The following is an 18,803-nucleotide window of genomic DNA, read 5'->3' on the forward strand; positions in this document are numbered from 1 at the left end:
TAGGTGCCGCCAGGCCCCATATCGACCATGGGCCCCCGTACCTCCTGGTCACGCTGCTGCTGAGCCCACAGTGTGACCTGGGTCCCTGTACGGCCTCCCATTGCTTCCACTCTGCCATGTGCCACTTTGAAATCTCCTCACACTCCTGCGGTTGTCCATTTTGTCATAGGTCGCTGGCAGATTACAGGCCTTCCATAGGTGCCACCAAGCCCCATATCGGCCATGGGCCCCCGTACCGCCTGGTCACGCTGCTGCTGGGCCCACAGTGTGACCTGGGTCCCTGTACCGCCTCCCATTGCTCCCACTCTGCCATGTGCCACTTTCAGGTCTCCTCACGCTCCTGCTGGTTTCCATTTTGTCATAGGTTGCTGTATGGCCTCCCATTGCTGCTGCCTCCACCGCCACACTGTGGCTCCAAACACTGGTTTTGGCCCCGTGACTGGCCAAAGGAGTGAAGTGTGCAGTGATTCTAAGATCGACGGCACTCATCTGCATGTCATACTGACAGACAGTATTATTTCTCTTCCCCAGCAGACTCCAAGGGCATTTAAATTAAAGGTACAGTGTTCTGCACTAATATTAAGTCTCTCTGAAGCCTAGAAACACCCTTTTTTAAGTTAAATTCACAGCGAATTTATTCGACTCGAATCGAATATTGTCCACGAATTCGCCGAATCAGTCGAATCGAATTTTTCATTTCTTCGCTCATCTCTACTTACAACAGTGTTATACATCATACACTGCCAGTAATGCATGCATGGATTTGTACATATCTATGTATATTAGCCTGTTAGAGGTGCTGTGTATAACTATTGGGTTTTTAGTACAAAGAGCAGTGAGATTTATTTTTGTTCAGTGTGTGTTTATAATATGAATGAGGGGCGTTTAAGTCAAACTGGAACTTTTGAGTTTATATAATAAAAGAATAAATTTCATGGAATAGAAACTGCATTTATTTTTCAACATACTCCCCTGCTACATTTATACACTTATCCCAGCATTTAACTGATGCCTGGAAAGCTTTGGCATACAAAGATTTGTCAGTACGCATGAACCATCCCAAGACAGCCTGCTTCATTCATCATCATTGTGTTTACCGTTTCCACGGAAAGATTAGTTTCTTGTGCAATTTCACGACAGGTTAAGCATTGATTATCGAGGATCAGGCATTTCACGTGCTGAATGTGCACAGGAATGACTGCTGTGGGCTGGGAACCATCATGGCTGGGATCCTCAATGATGGATATACAGCCATCTTTGAAACGTTTACACCATTCAAATGTCTTACTGCGGCTGACCATCTCATCACTGTACTGTGCTTGAAGTCTTCTGGTAATATTTACAGGTTTCACACCTTCGTTCACAAGAAACTTCATCACCGCGCGCTGTTCCATGCATGCACTTACACTGTTCTCTGCCATCTTGATTAACGGTCTCTGGAGTGGCCTGTGACATGTGTGCCACCTATCAGTAATAGTATATGGTAATATTCCCAAAACACACATTCCTGGATCAGGCTCAAAAGTAACGGGTGCTGCAGCAACTTCCAGCTGGAAACTGGAACCATCATAGATCAATGTTCATATTTGCCAGCACACCACGGGTTACCAATGTTGTCCAAAAAACTCTTTTTATTGAAAAATGATCACATCACAAAGGAAAGGTGCAACATTTTGAAGCCACACAGGGCCCCTTCAGGCATGTGATAGCTCCGAAACGTTGCACCTTTCCTTTGTGATGTGATCATTCTTGAATAAAAATAGCCTTTTGGATGACATTGGTGATTTGTGGTGTGCTGGCAAATATGAACATTGGCCTGTCAGTAATAGGACACACTTGGCACTTACTTCTGCATGTAGTACCGCCACACTAGCATCCCTTTTTTATACCTGTAAAAGTAAAACTCACAGTTTGAGTTTGACTTGAACTCTGTGTGTGCGTGTATTTTTTATTAACGAAAAGACAACAGAGCTAATGAAAGAGAGACAGAGGAGGAAGCAGAAAAAGGGGGGGGGGATAGCGTGGGTGCCTCAGAATCAAGGGAAGTTAAATGAAGCCCAAGGGGCAGAGTATATCAACCAGATAGGTTCATCAGACGATGGCTGAAGTCCACTGGTAGGAATTTGGCCATCGTGTCAGTAAGTCTCACTGTCAGTTTCTCATTAGAGGAAACCCAATGAAGTCTATTTTCCACCTCAGACAATGATATCCAGATAGACAGGCTTTTGCTATGGTTGGTTTGGTTGATCTCACAACACGTGATGTTTGAATTGCCGGCCGGCACTTGGTGATCGTCGGGGAAAGCTGACAGGGGAGAGACCTGTGTGTAAACAACAAGTCTCTCTCCTGTCAGCAAGCACATGCTGCTTTGTATTTCTCTGCACAGCTGAGAAATACAAAGCAGCATGTCTCCTAGTACACCACACATAGCACATAATGTGAAACGCACACTGTTAACCCTTTGATCGCCCCAGATGTTAACCCCTTGCTGCCCAGTGTCATTAGTGCAGTGTCCGTGCTTTTTATTAGCACTGATCACTGTATTTGTGTCACTGGGGATGTCAGTGGCAGTTAGTTCCCACCCAGTGTCAGAATGCCCATCACAGTCTCGCTATAAGTCACTGATCACCGCCATTACTAGTATTTTAGAAAAAAAAAATTCCAGTATATATACCGCCATTTGTAGGTACTATAACTTTCATGTAAACCAATTAATTTACATGTATTAGTATTTTTTTTTTTTTTTTTTTTTGCAAAGACGTATCAGAATACATTTTGGCCTAAATTTATGATGAAATTTGATTTAAAAATTTTTTTTTATTGGATACGTTTTATAACAATACGTAAAAAAAAATTGTTTTTTTTTTCAAAATTGTCAGTCTTTTTTTGTTCATAGCGCAAACAATTAAAAACACAGAGGTGATCAAATACCACCAAAACAAAGCTCTATTTGTGGGGCATAAAGTCAATTTATGTAGAGCGTTGCAATTGTCAGTTAAAGTAACACAGTGCCATATCTCAAAAAATGGTCAGGTCAGGAATGGGGGTAAATCTTCTGGAGGGCAAGTGGTTAAAAGATGAATTCAGACTTGATGTTGGTCATTTATTGATTTAATTATTTTTCTTGTTGCAGTTGAATCCTTTGTGGAGGTATCAGACAGCTTGTGTATTCCCCAGTACAACAAAGATGGAGAAGAGCGAGTGATTCTCTTTCTTAAAATGAACAATAATTACACTTTTGGCAATGACCTGGTAAAGAGGATAAGAGACTCTATTAGAGTAGCGCTGTCTGCCAGACATGTACCATCTCTGATCCTTGAAACAAAAGACATTCCAGTAAGTATAAAAGGCATCAATTGCTACAGTATACTATATCGGTGACCTTATTACAGTGATACACAACTTCAAAACATGGACATTAAGCTTTTGTAGTAGTTACTCGCATGTTCTGTTGAAATAACTGACTGCAATAGTTGTTCTAAAGAAAGGCGACACCATGATAAAACCCTAATCTGTGGGAAAGAAGATAAAGCAGAGAGGATTTCAGAAAACCAAGCAGAAATTGGACAGTATTTCTCCTTATCTATAAACAATGCAGAAGTTACTTCAAGCCAAACAAAGCATGGTGGGAATAGTTTCCTTTGTCATGATGGTGTTTGGGAAATTCCAGTATAATACTATGTCCTTGCAACATCAACACTTAGACCATATTAATGCTTAGGCCTATCATGATCTTTTCTGTTATGCCTTTCCCATTTTAGTGCTATTATTACATTTTTTTTTTCTGTTAAATAAGTCACCTGACTAGATTTGGAACAGATGTGATGGTACGCAGATCAGCTACCCAAGCTAAGCTTACAGATTGCGTCCATTAGATCAGCAGCTATGTATAATTCTGATGTCTGGATTTTCATCTGCCATCTGATCCGATAAGTATAGCTAGTAAAACTAGCATAAAAAACTAGACAGCCAGATTTCATGGTCTTTTACACTGTGTATATGAGTCTTGTAATCAGGAGCCTGGCACATCCAGAATGCCCCTTGATGCCCTTTGTGCTACAGAGAGTGGGGGCTACACTGCCACGACCCTCTCTTACTACTGGAGTTGGAGGTTGGCTGAAGAAGATACAGCACAGACCTTTACTTTGTCCAGGAAGAAAACCATATGACTTTGGCAAAAATGTAATGGCGCCCACTTCCATTGTCACTGTGTTGACAGCCATAGTTGCAACATGCAGCCTAGGCAACACTTTCTTAAAATCCCAACTGTTTAAATCTACTAAATATATTCCAAAATATTAAGTGTTCAAAACATTAACCCTTTTCGCTGCCAGAGCCGTTTTTGCATTTTTTTTTTTTTTTTTTTGCACACATTTCAAAAATCACTTTAGCCCTAAAGATTGCATAAACCCCCAAAACATTCTATACAACAGATTAAAAACGTATTGAACACGTCACCATTTTTCTAGGTAAAAATATTTCTAAAAGTGCTATTGACATAAAATTTTCACCACATGTCGGTAACAACCCATGCAATCCATACATACAAAGAAACCAAAACAAGTTAAGAAATTAAGTTGTGTAATAAAATGGCATGATACAGGGAAAAAGGCATGATACAGGGAAAAAGTATTGAACACATGAAGAAAGGGAGGTGCAAAAAGGCATGGTAAGCCAAGACACCAGCTAAAATCAGTAATTAGAAATTAGTTGCTTGTCAGTGCAAATTAATATCAGCTGGTTCAGTCTCAACTGATGGACAAAAAAAGGTGTCTTATTACCAAGGTGTCACACAAGAAACATCTCATGATGGGTAAAAGCAAAGAGCTCTCAAGACCTTTGCAACCTTATTGTTGCAAGACATACTGATGGGATTGGTTACAGAAGGATTTCTAAACTTCTGAATGTTTCCAATGAGCACTGTTGGGGCAATAATCCGGAAGTGGAAAGAACATTATTTCTCTATAATCCACAACCAGGTGCTCCTCACAAAATTTCTGACAGAGGAAAGAAAATAATTAGAAGAGTTGTCCAAGAGCCAAGGACCACTTGTGGAGAGCTTCAGAAAGACCTGGAATTAGCAGGTACAATTGTTTCAAATAAAACCGTAAGTAATGCACTCAACCACCATGGCCTGTGTACACGCTCACCACGCAAGACTTCTTTGCTGAAGAAAAAGCATGTTGAAGATTGTTTACAGTTTTATGTACAATAGTTAGACAAGCCTGTGAAATACTGCGAGAATATAGTCTGGTCACATGGGACCAAAATTGAACTCTTTAGATGCTATAATACACACCATGTTTGGAGGTCAAATGGCACGGCACATCACCCTAAAAACACCATACCAACAGTAAAGTTTGGGGGGCTGTTTTTCAGCATACGGTACTGGCAAACTTTATGTCGTTGAAGGAAGGATTAATGGAAAAATGTACCAAGACATTCTTGATAAAAATCTGTTGCCATTTACCAGGTTGATTAAGATGAAATGAAGGTGGACATATCAGCAAGACAATGATCCCAAATACAAAGCCAAGGAAACTCTCAACTGGTTTCAAAGAAAATAAGCTGCTAGAATGCCAGTCAATCACCTGACTTGTATCCAATAAAAAAAATCTATGGAAAGAACTAAAGATCAGAGTTCATAAAAGAGGCCCACGGAACCTTCAAGATTTGAAGACTGTGTGGGAAAAATTGTCCATAATCATACCTGAGAATTGCATGCGATTCGTTTCTCCATAAAGGAGGCACCTTGAAGCTGTCATTACCAACAAAGGATTTTGTAAAGTATTAAATACATTTCTGTTAGCCTGTTCAATACCTTTTCCCTGTGTCATTCTATTTTATTACACATAACTTAATTTCTGATGTTATTTTTTTGGTTTCTGTGTATGTACAGTTAGGTCCATATATATTTGGACACAGGCACAATTTTACATACTTTTTGGCTCTGTATGCCACCAGAATAAATTAAAAAACAATCCAAATGAATTTGAAGTGCAGACTTTCAGCTTTAATTCAAGGGGTTGAACATAAATATCAAGTACAAATTTTAGGAACTGAAACCATTTTTATACACAGTTCCTCCATTTTCAGGGGCTCAAATGTAATTGGACAAATGAATATAATCAAAAATAAAATGTTAATTTGTAATATTTTGTTGAGAATCCTTTACTGGCAATGACTGCATGAAGTCTTGAACCCATGGACATTACCAAAGACTGGGTTTCCTCCTTTTCTGAGGCTTTGCCAGGCTCTAACTGCAGCTGCCTTCAGTTGTTCTTTTTGGGTCTTTCTGCCCATAGTTTTGCCTTCAGCAAGTGAAATGCATGCTCAATTGGGTTGAGATCAGGTGATTGACTCGGCCATCTCTACTGTGAAGTGCCATCCAATCAACTTTGCTGCATTTGGCTGAATCTGGGCTGACCGAAGCAGCTCGATGAATTTTTTCAGTGTTTAGAGATATACTGTCTTCTGTCACATAATCAATCAACGCCAATGACCCAGTGCCACTGGAAGCCATGCATGCCCATGTCATCAAACTGCCTCCACCATGTTTTACAGATGACGTGTGCTTTGGATCATGAGCTGTTCCAAGCCTTCTCCACACTTTTTTCTTCCTGCCATTCTCGTACAGATTAATCTTAGTTTTACCCGTCCAAAGAATGCTTTTCCAGAACTGGTCTGGCTTTTTTAGATGTTTTTTGGCAAAGTCTAATCTGACTTTTTTTATTCTTCAGGCTTATGAATGGTTTACACCTTGTGGTGAACCCTCTCTATTTGCTCTCGTGAAGTCTTCGCTTGATTGTTGACTTTGACAATGATACGCCCATCTCCTGGACAGTGTCCTTCACTTGTCTGGATGTTGTGAATGGGTTTTTCTTTACCATAAAGAGGATCCTGCGATCGTTCACCACTGTTGTCTTCCGTGGACGTCCACGCCTTTTTATGTTGCTGAGCTCACAAGTGTGTTCTTCTTTCCTTAGAATGTACCAAACTGTTGATTTGGCCACTCCTAATGTTGCTGTTATCTCTCTGATGGATTTGTTTAGTTTTTGAAGCCTTACAATGGCCTGTTTAACTTGCATGGACAGATCCTTTGCACGCATGATGTAGGTTCACAGCAATAGATTTCAAATGCAAGTACCACACTTAGAATTAACTCCAGACCATTTACCTGCTTCATTGAAGAAGAAATAACGAAGGAGTAGCCCACACCTGGCCATGAAACCGCTTTTGATTCAATTGTCTCAATTATGATTGGTCCCTTGAAAAAAGGGGGGGGGGGTGGTTATTCTAAAGAGCTGTAATTCCTAAACCCTTCCTCCAATTTGGATGTACATATCCTCAAATTAAACCTGGAAGTTTGCACTTTCAGCCCATATCCATTATATAACTATAGCTTGAATATGTTTTGGTAAATACCTGAAAAAAAAGATACAATTGTGCCTGTGTCCAAATATATATGGACCTAACTGTATGTACATGGGTTGTTACTAACGTGGTGAAATTTTAATGTCAATAGCACCTAGAAAAATGGTGACGTGTTCAATACTTATTTTATCCACTGTATTTTCTGAAACACACTCTAGTGAATAGAATAGTGGTAGGTCCAATTTTTTTATGTTGCATGATATTATCGCAAAGGTCTAGGAAATGCAAAATAAAAAAAATACACTAGAGGTTTCTTTTTATGGCACACACACACACACACACGCAATATATTACCCAATTTTAGGTAAAATATAAAAGATGAGGTTGCACCGAGTAAATAAATACCCAACGTGTCAAACCAAAATTTGCCTGCACCATTGACAAACTTCATCAACCTATATTTGCTATAAGCAACACTTTAAAGCGCAGTTTAAAAGTCATCAGTTATGTCAGATGTTAGAAATATTGCTCTCACTCCGGCATGTGAGGTGATATGTAACGTGTATCACAATCGCTGTTTTCATGTTATATGTTGGGTGTAACTTTAATTATTTTACAATTTTTAAAAAACTTTTTTTTTTTTTTTTTTTTTGATTCTAAAGGCTTTGTTATTTAAACAAAAAAAAACAAAACAAAAAACATGTCTATGCTAATCTGCTGTGTGCAGTGGTTTTGCCCAGAGCAGCCCCGATCCTCCTCTTCTCGGGTTCCCCCGCCGGCGCTCCTGGTCCCTCCCTGCTGTCGGATGCCGCCACAGCAAGCAGCTTGCTATGGGGGCACCCCCTGCTCTTTGTGTTCATTCACACAAGGAGCAGCTGCTTGGCCCTGCCCATTCTTGTCTCATTGGCTCACTGGTTGTGATTGACAGCAGTGGGAGCCAATGACTCCCGCTTCTTTCTTAGTGAGGAGAGGGAGTCCCGGGATAGCTGAGACTCCAGTGCACATTGCTGGATCAAGAGGGGGCTTAGGTGAGTATTAGGGGAGGGCTGGGGGGATCCTGCACAGAGAAAGTTTTTTACCTTTTATGTATAGAATGCATGAAGGTAAAAAACCTTGAGTCTTTAGAACCACATTAACTTTTTTTTTTTTTCAGCACATAGGTGACAAAAAGTCTGTGATGATCTTTTGTTAACCAATTCTCTTTATTATTATACAGGATTCATATAGCGCCAACAGTTTGCGCAGCGCTTTACAATATAAGGGAGACAGTACAATTACAATACATTTCAGTACAGAAGGAATAAGAGGGCCCTGCTCGTGGAGCTTACAATCTAAAAGAAGGGGGAGGTGATACAAAAGGTGATAGTTGCGGGGGATGATCTGGTGGAGGTGATTCAAGTACAGTTCTTAGGTGGAGGTGGGGTAGGCTTCTTTGAAGAAGTGAGTTTTCAAAGATCGCCTAAAGGCAGACAGGGTGGGGGCTGACCGGACATGCTGTGGTAGGGAGTTCCAGAGGATGGGAGAGGGTCTGGAGAAGTCCTGGAGGCGAATGTGGGAGGAGGTGATGAGGGAGCTAGAGAGGAGGATATCATGGGAGGAGTGGAGTGGGTGATTTGGGCGGTATCTATGGATGTGGTTGGTGATGTAGCTAGGGGCAGTGTTGTGGATGGCTTTGTAAGCTGTGGTTAGTATTTTGAATTTTATACGTTGGGTTAGTGGAAGCCAGTGAAGGGATTGGCAGAGAGGGGCAGCAGTCGCTGATCAGTTGGTAAGGTGTATGAGTCTCTAGCACAGTGGTTCTCAACCTTTCTAATGCCGCGACCCCTTAATACAGTTCCTCATGTTGTGGTGACCCCCAACCATAAAATTATTTTCATTGCTACTTCATAACTGTAATTTTGCAGTGGGAGGAGTAGTGCCATGTCATTGGTGTCAGTGGAAGGAGTAGTGCCCCATCACTGATGTCAGTGGGATGAATAGTGCCCCATTGTTGGTATCAGTGGGAGGAATAGTGCCCCATCATTGGTATCAGTGGGAGGAATAGTGCCTCATCGTTGGTATCAGTGGGAGGAATAGTGCCCCATCACTGATGTCAGTGGGATGAATAGTGCCCCATCACTGGTGTCAGTGGGAGGAATAGTGCCCCATCACTGATGTCAGTGGGATGCATAGTGCCCCATCGTTGGTATCAGTGGGAGGAATAGTGCCCCATCACTGATGTCAGTAGGAGGAATAGTGCCCCATCACTGGTGTCAGTGGGAGGAATAGTGCCCCATCACTGGTGTCAGTGGGAGGAATAGTGCCCCATCACTGGTGTCAGTGGGAGGAATAGTGCCCCATCGTTGGTGTCAGTGGGAGGAATAGTGCCCCATCGTTGGTGTCAGTGGGAGGAATAGTGCCCCATCGTTGGTGTCAGTGGGAGGAATAGTGCCCCATCGTTGGTGTCAGTGGGAGGAATAGTGCCCCATCGTTGGTGTCAGTGGGAGGAATAGTGCCCCATCGTTGGTGTCAGTGGGAGGAATAGTGCCCCATCGTTGGTATCAGTGGGAGGAATAGTGCCCCATCGTTGGTGTCAGTGGGAGGAATAGTGCCCCATCGTTGGAGTCAGTGGGAGGAATAGTGCCCCATCGTTGGTGTCAGTGGGAGGAATAGTGCCCCATCGTTGGTGTCAGTGGGAGGAGTAGTGCCCCATCGTTGGTGTCAGTGGGGGGAGTAGTGCCCCATCATTGGTGTCAGTGGGGGGAGTAGTGCCCCATCACTGGTGTCAGTGGGGGGAGTAGTGCCCCATCACTGGTGTCAGTGGGGGGAGTAGTGCTCCATCACTGGTGTCAGTGGGAGGAATAGTGCCACATCATTGGTGTCAGTGGGAGGAATAGTGCCCCATCATTGGTGTCAGTGGGAGGAGTAGTGCCCCATCATTGGTGTCAGTGGGAGGAGTAGTGCCCCATCATTGGTGTCAGTGGGAGGAGTAGTGCCCCATCATTGGTGTCAGTGGGGGGAGTAGTGCCCCATCATTGGTGTCAGTGGGGGGAGTAGTGCCCCATCATTGGTGTCAGTGGGGGGAGTAGTGCCCCATCATTGGTGTCAGTGGGGGGAGTAGTGCCCCATCACTGGTGTCAGTGGGGGGAGTAGTGCCCCATCACTGGTGTCAGTGGGAGGAATAGTGCCCCATCATTGGTGTCAGTGGGGGGAGTAGTGCCCCATCACTGGTGTCAGTGGGAGGAATAGTGCCCCATCACTGGTGTCAGTGGGAGTAGTGCCCCATCACTGGTGTCAGTGGGAGTAGTGCCCCATCACTGGTGTCAGTGGGAGGAATAGTGCCACATCATTGGTGTCAGTGGGAGGAATAGTGCCCCATCATTGGTGTCAGTGGGAGGAATAGTGCCCCATCATTGATGTCAGTGTGGTGGAGGGGAGAATAGTGCCCCATCATTGGGGTCAGGGGGGGGGGGGGAAATAGTGTCCCATCGTTGGTGTCAGTGGGGGGAGGAATAGTGCCCCATCATTGGTGTCAGTGGGAGGAATAGTGCCCCATCATTGATGTCAGTGTGGTGGAGGGGAGAATAGTGCCCCATCATTGGGGTCAGGGGGGGGGGGAATAGTGCCCCATCGTTGGTGTCAGTGGGGGGAGGAATAGTGCCCCATCGTTGGTGTCAGTGGGGGGAGGAATAGTGCCCCATCGTTGGTGTCAGTGGGGGGAGGAATAGTGCCCCATCGTTGGTGTCAGTGGGGGGAGGAATAGTGCCCCATCGTTGGTGTCAGTGGGGGGAGGAATAGTGCCCCATCGTTGGTGTCAGTGGGGGGAGGAATAGTGCCCCATCGTTGGTGTCAGTGGGGGGAGGAATAGTGCCACATCGTTGGTGTCAGTGGGGGGAGGAATAGTGCCCCATCGTTGGTGTCAGTGGGGGGAGGAATAGTGCCCCATCGTTGGTGTCAGTTGGGGGAGGAATAGTGCCCCATCGTTGGTGTCAGTGGGGGGAGGAATAGTGCCCCATCGTTGGTGTCAGTGGGGGGAGGAATAGTGCCCCATCGTTGGTGTCAGTGGGGGGAGGAATAGTACCCCATCGTTGGTATTAGTGACACAAATGATGGGGCACTATTCCTCCCACTGACACCAATGATACTTACTTTGCTGACCCCTGCTCCAGCCTGGGCTCGCTCTCTCACTTACCTGTCAGCTGTCTTCCTTCTCTGGCTGCTCTCCTCTTCACTCGCTCCGGCAGCTCCCTCGGTCTTCTTTGATGTACGCGCGCTGCCGCTCGGCTCCTCCTCTCCAAGCTCCACCTCCTCGCCGGTGATTGGCCGCCTGTGTGCCTCTCCTGAGCTACAGTTCCGGTGGCCAATCAGCGGCGAGGAGGCGGAGCTGCTGAGCGATCCCGGAGGTGTGGCCAGGTGACAGCAGCGTATCATCCCGCCCACACATCGCCGGAGACTGCAGCGGTGTCTCGGTTCCTAAGACCATCGGAAATATGTGTTTTCCGATGGTCTTAGGGGACCCCTGGGAAATGGTCGTTCGACCCCCAAAGGGGTCGCGACCCCCAGGTTGAGAACCGCTGCTCTAGCAGCAGCATTTATAATAGACTGAAAGGGGGATAGCCTGTGCAATGGTAGACTAGTGAGGAGGGAGTTGCAGTAATCGAGGCGGGATATAACCAAGGCGTGGATAAGTTGTTTTGTGGTGTCATTGGTCAGGAAGGGGCGGATTTTGGAAATGTTCCGGAGGTTGAGGCGGCAGGATTTAGCCAGTGAGTGGATATGGGGCCCAAAGGAGAGCTCAGAGTCTAGGATTACGCCTAGCACCCTGGCATGGGGGGAAGGACCAATGGTTGTGATGTTGATCTTAATGGTAAAGTCGTGAGTGTGGGATCGGGGAGGAGGAAATATTACAAGCTCAGTTTTTGAAAGATTGAGTTTAAGGTAGTGATGTGACATCCATGCTGATATGTTGCTTTGTAGATTTGTGATACGTGAGGAGATTGAGGGGGTGAGCTGGGGAGTGGAGAGATAGATCTGGGTGTCATCAGCATAGAGGTGGTATTGGAAGCCATGGTTATTAGTTAGCCTAGGGAGGAGGTATAGAGAGAGAAAAGGAGGAGCCCAAGAACGGAACCTTGGGGTACCCCAACAGAAAGAGGAAGCAGAGCAGAGGAGGAGGAGTTGTATGTGACACTGAAAGTGGGCTCAGAAAGGTAAGTGGAGAACCAGGAGAAAGCAGAGTCACGGAGGCCCATGGAGTGGAGTTTACTGAGGAGGAGCGGGTGGTCGACTGTGTCAAAGGCAGCGGAAAGGTCAAGGAGTATGAGTATGGAGTAATGGCCGTTGGTTTTAGCAGTTAGTAGGTCATTAGTGCGTTTTTAGTAGGGCAGTTTCTGTGGAATGTTGTGGGCGGAAGCCAGACTGTCGGGGATCAAGAAGGTTGTTGTCGGTGAGGTTGCAGTTCATATGGTTGTGAACAACACGCTCGAGAAGCTTGGAGGCAAACGGGAGCAGGGAGATGGGCCTTAATTTATTCAAATAGGTGGGGTCCAGCGAGGGTTTTTTGAGGATGGGGGTAACCAGTGCATGTTTGAGTGGGGAGGGAAAGGTGCCCATGGAGAGTGAGAGGTTGAATATTTTGGTTAGAAACTTTAGGATAGAGCAGGAAGGAGGCTGCAACAGTCGTGAGGGGACGGGATCCAGGGGACAGGAGGTGAAGTGGGCCTTGGAAAGGAGTTCGGTAACTTCCTTGGTGGTAACAGGGTCGAAGAAGGAGAGTGTAGAGTTTGGTGTTGGGCCTGGTATGTTGGTTAGAGGAGGCATCTGGGGTCTAAAATGAGACATCTGGGGTCTAAAAGACCCTGCATGTCACCTCTGGGCTCCACTGAATGTAATGCAGTGCATATCACATTCCATTACATTCTTTTCTGGCCATACTGGCTGGGGAAACTGACAGGGGGACCTAGAAGTGATGTCAAACATGTTGTTTCTGGGTCAGCAGCAAGAATGGGAATGTGTCCACTCAGCTTCCTCCCCCCTACCTAGGGGCACCCGCTTTGCTGGTCCTGGGCCAGCAGATAGGCAAGGAGAGCCCAAAATACATGGCTGGGGCGCGCGGCATATGAAAGCAGTCTGCTGCCGTCGGAGGTGCAGTCTTTCATCTGACAGACGATAGTCTTCTTGTCAGATATACAGACAATCTTGGTGTGTGTATATATATATGTGTGTGTGTGTGTGTGTGTGTGTATATGTATGTGTATATGTGTATATATATATATATATATATATATATATATATATATATATATATATACATACACACACATACACCTCCCCCCCCCCCCCCCCCCCCCGCTGTCAGGTCCATACAACGTACAGACCTGGCAGCAAAGGGGTTAAAGTTTATTTCTCATTGGAAAGCAGCCAGAGCCTAAATAGAAAGGCATGTCCCCTGCCAGTATGTTGCAGAAAAAGACCCATGCTCTCTGTGTGAAAGTGTTCTTTCTGAAGAGATACGTCAAGTCCGATGTGTGTCAGACATATAGCTCTTCAATCAGCTGGGAGCATAAAATTTGATGAAAAGGATCCTCTTCAGGATACTGGCAGGGGACGCGCTTCTCTACCCAGACTGTAGCTGCTTTCCAAAGAAAATAGACTTTAAACCTTTGCTCTTTGTTTTGATGCATATGAAAATATATTTCGCTGATTTAAAATTTCTGTTTGGCTTCAATGATAGCTAACTGTGGCTCAGAAAAAATGCCTCCCTTCCACTAATATCAGGCTGAGACTGGATCAGTCTAATGCTTTCATATCAAAAGTGTAAGTCTAGTATTGATCATCAAATGGTTGCTCGATTTCCCTCTTTCACTAGCAGTTGTCTTGGGTATCCTGCCTTCGATTCCCAGTGTTTAGAGGCTTTGTATAACATTGTGAAGCATGTAGCACAAAGCTCTTCTTCTTCCTACTAAAGTAAATGGGATATTTCCCTTTACAACCCGCATGCAGTATTTTTCTTTCCTGTTACACACTGTCTTCCAGCTTTGATAGTGTTAAAATGTTCAAACGCTAATCACAAACTACCGAGTAAAATGTTGTGGAAGTTTGGCAAAGAATTGTGACCTTGAATGATTATAGAACTGCCAAGTTTCATCATGATCTGAGTCTTTTTCCCATAAGTCATAAGCATCTGAAAAACAGGATTTAACATAATGCTGCCTCACTAGATTTAATGTAAGGAGCTATGAGTTTGGCAGAGAACAGCGGAGACTGATATGCATTCCTAAGCTTCCTCTAATGTATCTGTGGGATAGAAAATGTCTTTATTTCTGCCTGTCTCATAACTTTCTATTCCACTTTATTCACTTTGGGAGGTCCCAAGTGGATACCCCACTTTTTTTACACACAGATCTGTTCTGCCGTTTCTCCATTTTTTTCGCTTCAAAACAAATTATGTATATGTCTTAAATGTGTTACTTTACTTCTTGATGGTATTTGAAGAGGCCTCTTCAGTGTAATTTTCACTATTGTCTTAAATAGTGGAAGAGAACAGAAGATTTTGGATGTCTGTAGGCAGAGATAATTGGTAGAAACTGGTGCTTAATTTCATCCAGATACATTATACAAGAAGCATGTGGGGGCTGGAAAATGGTTGTGTCACTTAGCTGTGGAGTTGTTAATATCTGTGCGTGTTTGCTCACTTGGCGATATCTGCATTCTTTTATTTCCCTGACGTACCCAGACCATGTTCAGCACTAGAGAAAGAAAACAGTTTTCTGAAAGTTTCCATACAATTGTACATGTATGTGGAGGAATAGGTGGACATAACACCTCTACCTGGCTGGTTTGACCATGTCTCTAGAGAAGAGACCACCATGAGCTGTTCCTGTTCCACAGGAGAAGTACAGCCAAAAGAGCTTTGGCTGTACTTCTCCTTTTTTTTTTTTTTTTATAGCGAAAATACTGTGTTTTGTTTATGTAATATACCCAATAACAAACTAAAGTATATAACACATAGACATCAGGTTCAGATTACAGTTCATATCCTAAAAGCTTATCTTCTTTCAGGTTGTAAAAAAAATTTGATGCAACCGGGGTATGTGTAGTGTACAGTAGTGATGGTCGTCTTCATCTAGTAACTGATATGCACAATACTTATCTCAATGTTATCCCCTTAGAGCACATGCATAGGAAACCTCCAGAAAATTGTGAGGGGGGGGGGGCCCAAGGTTTCGACTGCCTAGGGGCCTCCATAGAGTTTAATCTTGCACTAAGTGTCCGGTGACCTCATGCACTTCTGGATAGAGAAGTCATTGTAGTCTTCCCAGCAAAACCGTGCTTCTGAACATTGCACCCATCATCTACCTTACCCTTTCCTGCTGCCCGTTCCTGGCCCTTTAAGAGGTGCTAAATGCCAAGAGGAGCAGGCGAGCATTCTAATCATGTGACTGCTGAGATTGGTACTCACATGATTGGAAAGCTCCCAATCACATCGGGAGCTTTCCAGTACCTATTGATTACTGTGCTTGGAGCACGTAGGTAGCGCACTCTCAGCACCGGAAAATGTTTACATAGGGACACATACAGTATCTCACAGAAGTGAGTACACCGCTCACATTTTTGTAAATATTTTATTATATCTTTTCATGTGACAGCACTGTAGAAATTACACTTTGCTACTATGTAAAGTAGTGAGTGTACAGCTTGTACAACAGTGTGAATTTGTTGTCCCCTCAAAATAACTCAACACACAGCCATTAATGTCTAAACCACTGGCAACAAAAGTGAGTACACCCCTAAGTGAAAATGGCCAAATTGGGCCCACAGTGTCAATATTTTGTGTGGCCACCATTATTTTACAGCACTGCCTTAACCCTTAACTCTTGGGCATGGAGTTCATCAGAGCTTCACAGGTTGCCACTGGAGTCCTCTTCCACTCCTCCAAGGGTTTAGGTCTGGAGACATGCTTGGCCAGTCCATTAACTTTTACCCTCGGCTTTTTTAGCAAGGCAGTGGTCATCTTGGAGGTCTGTTTGGGGTCATTATCATGTTGGAATACTGCCTTGTGGCCCAGTTTGCGAAAGGAGTGGATCATGCTCTGTTTCAGTATGTCACAGTACATGTTGGCATTCATGGTTCCCTCAATGAACTGTAGCTCTCCCAGTGCCGGCAGCACTCATGCAGCCCCAGACCATGACACTCCCACCACCATGCTTGACTGTAGGCAAGACACACTTGTCTTTGTACTTCTCACCTGGTTGCCTCCACACACGCATGACACCATCTGAACCAAATCAGTTTATCTTGGTCTCATCAGACCACAGGACATGGTTCCAGAAATCCATGTCCTAAGTTTGCTTATCTTCAGAAAACTGTTTGTGGGCTTTCTTGTGCATCATCTTTAGAAGAGGCCTCCTTCTGGGACGACAACCATGCAGACTAATTTGATGCAGTGTGCGGCATATGGTCTGAGTACTGACAGGCTGAGTCCCCCACCCCTTCAACCTCTGCAGCAATGCTGGCAGCACTCATATGTCTATTTTGTAAAGACAACCTCTGGATATGGCGCTGAGCACGTGCACATTCTTTGAACAACCATGGTGAGACCTGTTGTGAGTAGAGCCTGTCCTGGTAAACTGCTGTATGGTCTTGGCCACCGTGCTGCAGCTCAGTTTCAGAGTCTTGGCATTTTTCTTATATCCTAGGCCGTATTTATGTAGAGCAACAATTCTTTTTTTCAGATCCTCAGAGTTCTTTGCCATGAGGTGCCATGTTGAACTCCCAGTGACCAGTGTGAGAGAGTGAGAGCGACAACACCAAATTTAACACACCTGCTCCCCATTCACACCTGAGACCTTGTAACACTAACGAGTCACATGATACCGGAGAGGGAAAATGGCTAATTGGGTCCAATTTGGACATTTTCACTCACTGTTGTTGCCAGCGGTTTAGACATTAATGGCTGTGTGTTGAGTTATTTTGAGGGGACAGCAAATTTACACTGCTACAATGTGATGTAGTGAGTGTACAGCTTATAGAACAAAGTGTCATTTCTTCAGTGTTGTCACATGAAAAGATATAATAAAATATTTACAAAAATGTGAGGGGTGGACTCACTTCTGTGAGATACCGTATATTCAGCCTTTTGGCGTTCAAAGTCCACCCGCTTAAAGGCCACATATATGCGTACCTCTAGTAGGAAGTGGTTTCTTTCATTTTACAATATCGGTATTGTAATACAATAGTTGTTGTTGACAATCCAATATAAGCGTACTTAAAATCTCCTTTCATGTAGTGGGTGTTCTGCCTGTCGGCTAGTCATCTCTTTCTACAACTTCCTGGATTTCCTGCATGCTTTGCAGCTTCTCTGCTGTTTACTTTCAATTTCTAAGGACTACATATCCCATAGTACCTTGCTGCCTGCAAGCTGTGATTCCTATACTAACTCCACCTCCTGAAACTCCTCCTCTCAGCACCTCTGTAGTTCAGAAGGCAGGCTCTGTGAAATGCGTGACACTCAGTGCCTGCTCACGGGCATAGTGATTACGTGTCACAGAATACAAGGAAGTAAATGTGTGGGGAGGTTTAAAGACTTCAATATCATTCAAATTAATAGCAGTAGGCCCATACAGCTTTCTGTTTTGTCAGCAATAGTACAGATAGCAGCAGGGAGGAGGAGAGAGCCAGGAGGAGGTGCGGGATGTGCTCTCTCCTTGCTGTGCACAGGAGTTAACATAGTGTAGCGCTCAGACCGGGTTGTTGTTGCGGCACTCTTCGGGACTCTTCGCGGCACCCCGATTGAAAGCCGCTAGTCTAGGCTGTATACAGTAGGCTAAAGTCCTGATGCTGGTGTAAGATTTTAGATTATACAGACCATAGACAAGTTTTAAAGCTCACCATACACGTTAAAATCTGATTGTACAATCTCCTTTAGATCTACTAACTAGTATGTAGTCAAAGAGCCTTCCTGATTGGATTGATTAGGTTGTTTTTATATTATTTGGTAAGTCTACAGTTGATTGTAACATTTATGGTGACCCTAAAATGCAATCTGACCATACAATCTTTGTACAAAGTCCGTAAGTCAGTACAGGGCAATCCTGGTGTGTCTTCCTATACCTCTACAGATGTGTGTATTGTGGATATCTTGGCTCATGTGTGTTTAGTGGAAATTGTACAGTTATAATGTGAAAACTAAGCACATCAGAAAATGGTTGCTCTCTATAGGTATAATATTTCATATTTCTTACTGGAGATAAGACCCTTCAGTGATATTCGGAAGCTTAAATCCGTGTTATATTCCATAAATGTTATTTACCTTTCTATTAGGCGAAAGAAACAGCTGATAGACTTTAGTGACAGAATTGCTTTAAAGTCAAACTTTTTGTCCAAAATAGTCCCCCCACAAAGAAGACATGAAATACTGACATCTCTTCCTGCCTATGCCCTTGATCTCT

The 18,803-nt window shown here is 44.2% G+C and overlaps 1 protein-coding gene across 1 annotated transcript in view; it reads left to right on the forward strand.

Annotated features, from left to right (window-relative positions):
• Window positions 1-18,803, forward strand: part of AACS (acetoacetyl-CoA synthetase) — a 159,580-nt gene that overhangs the window by 130,731 nt on the left and 10,046 nt on the right. The window contains exon 17 of the mRNA XM_089653715.1: window positions 3,134-3,336. Coding sequence (XP_089509841.1) covers window positions 3,134-3,336 — 203 coding nt within the window. The remainder of the gene's footprint in view (window positions 1-3,133; window positions 3,337-18,803) is intronic.

This window comes from Staurois parvus, unplaced genomic scaffold, assembly GCF_062004578.1.
Source record: "Staurois parvus isolate SC_StPar_1 unplaced genomic scaffold, SC_StPar_1.0 ptg000719l, whole genome shotgun sequence".
Taxonomy (NCBI): domain Eukaryota; kingdom Metazoa; phylum Chordata; class Amphibia; order Anura; family Ranidae; genus Staurois; species Staurois parvus.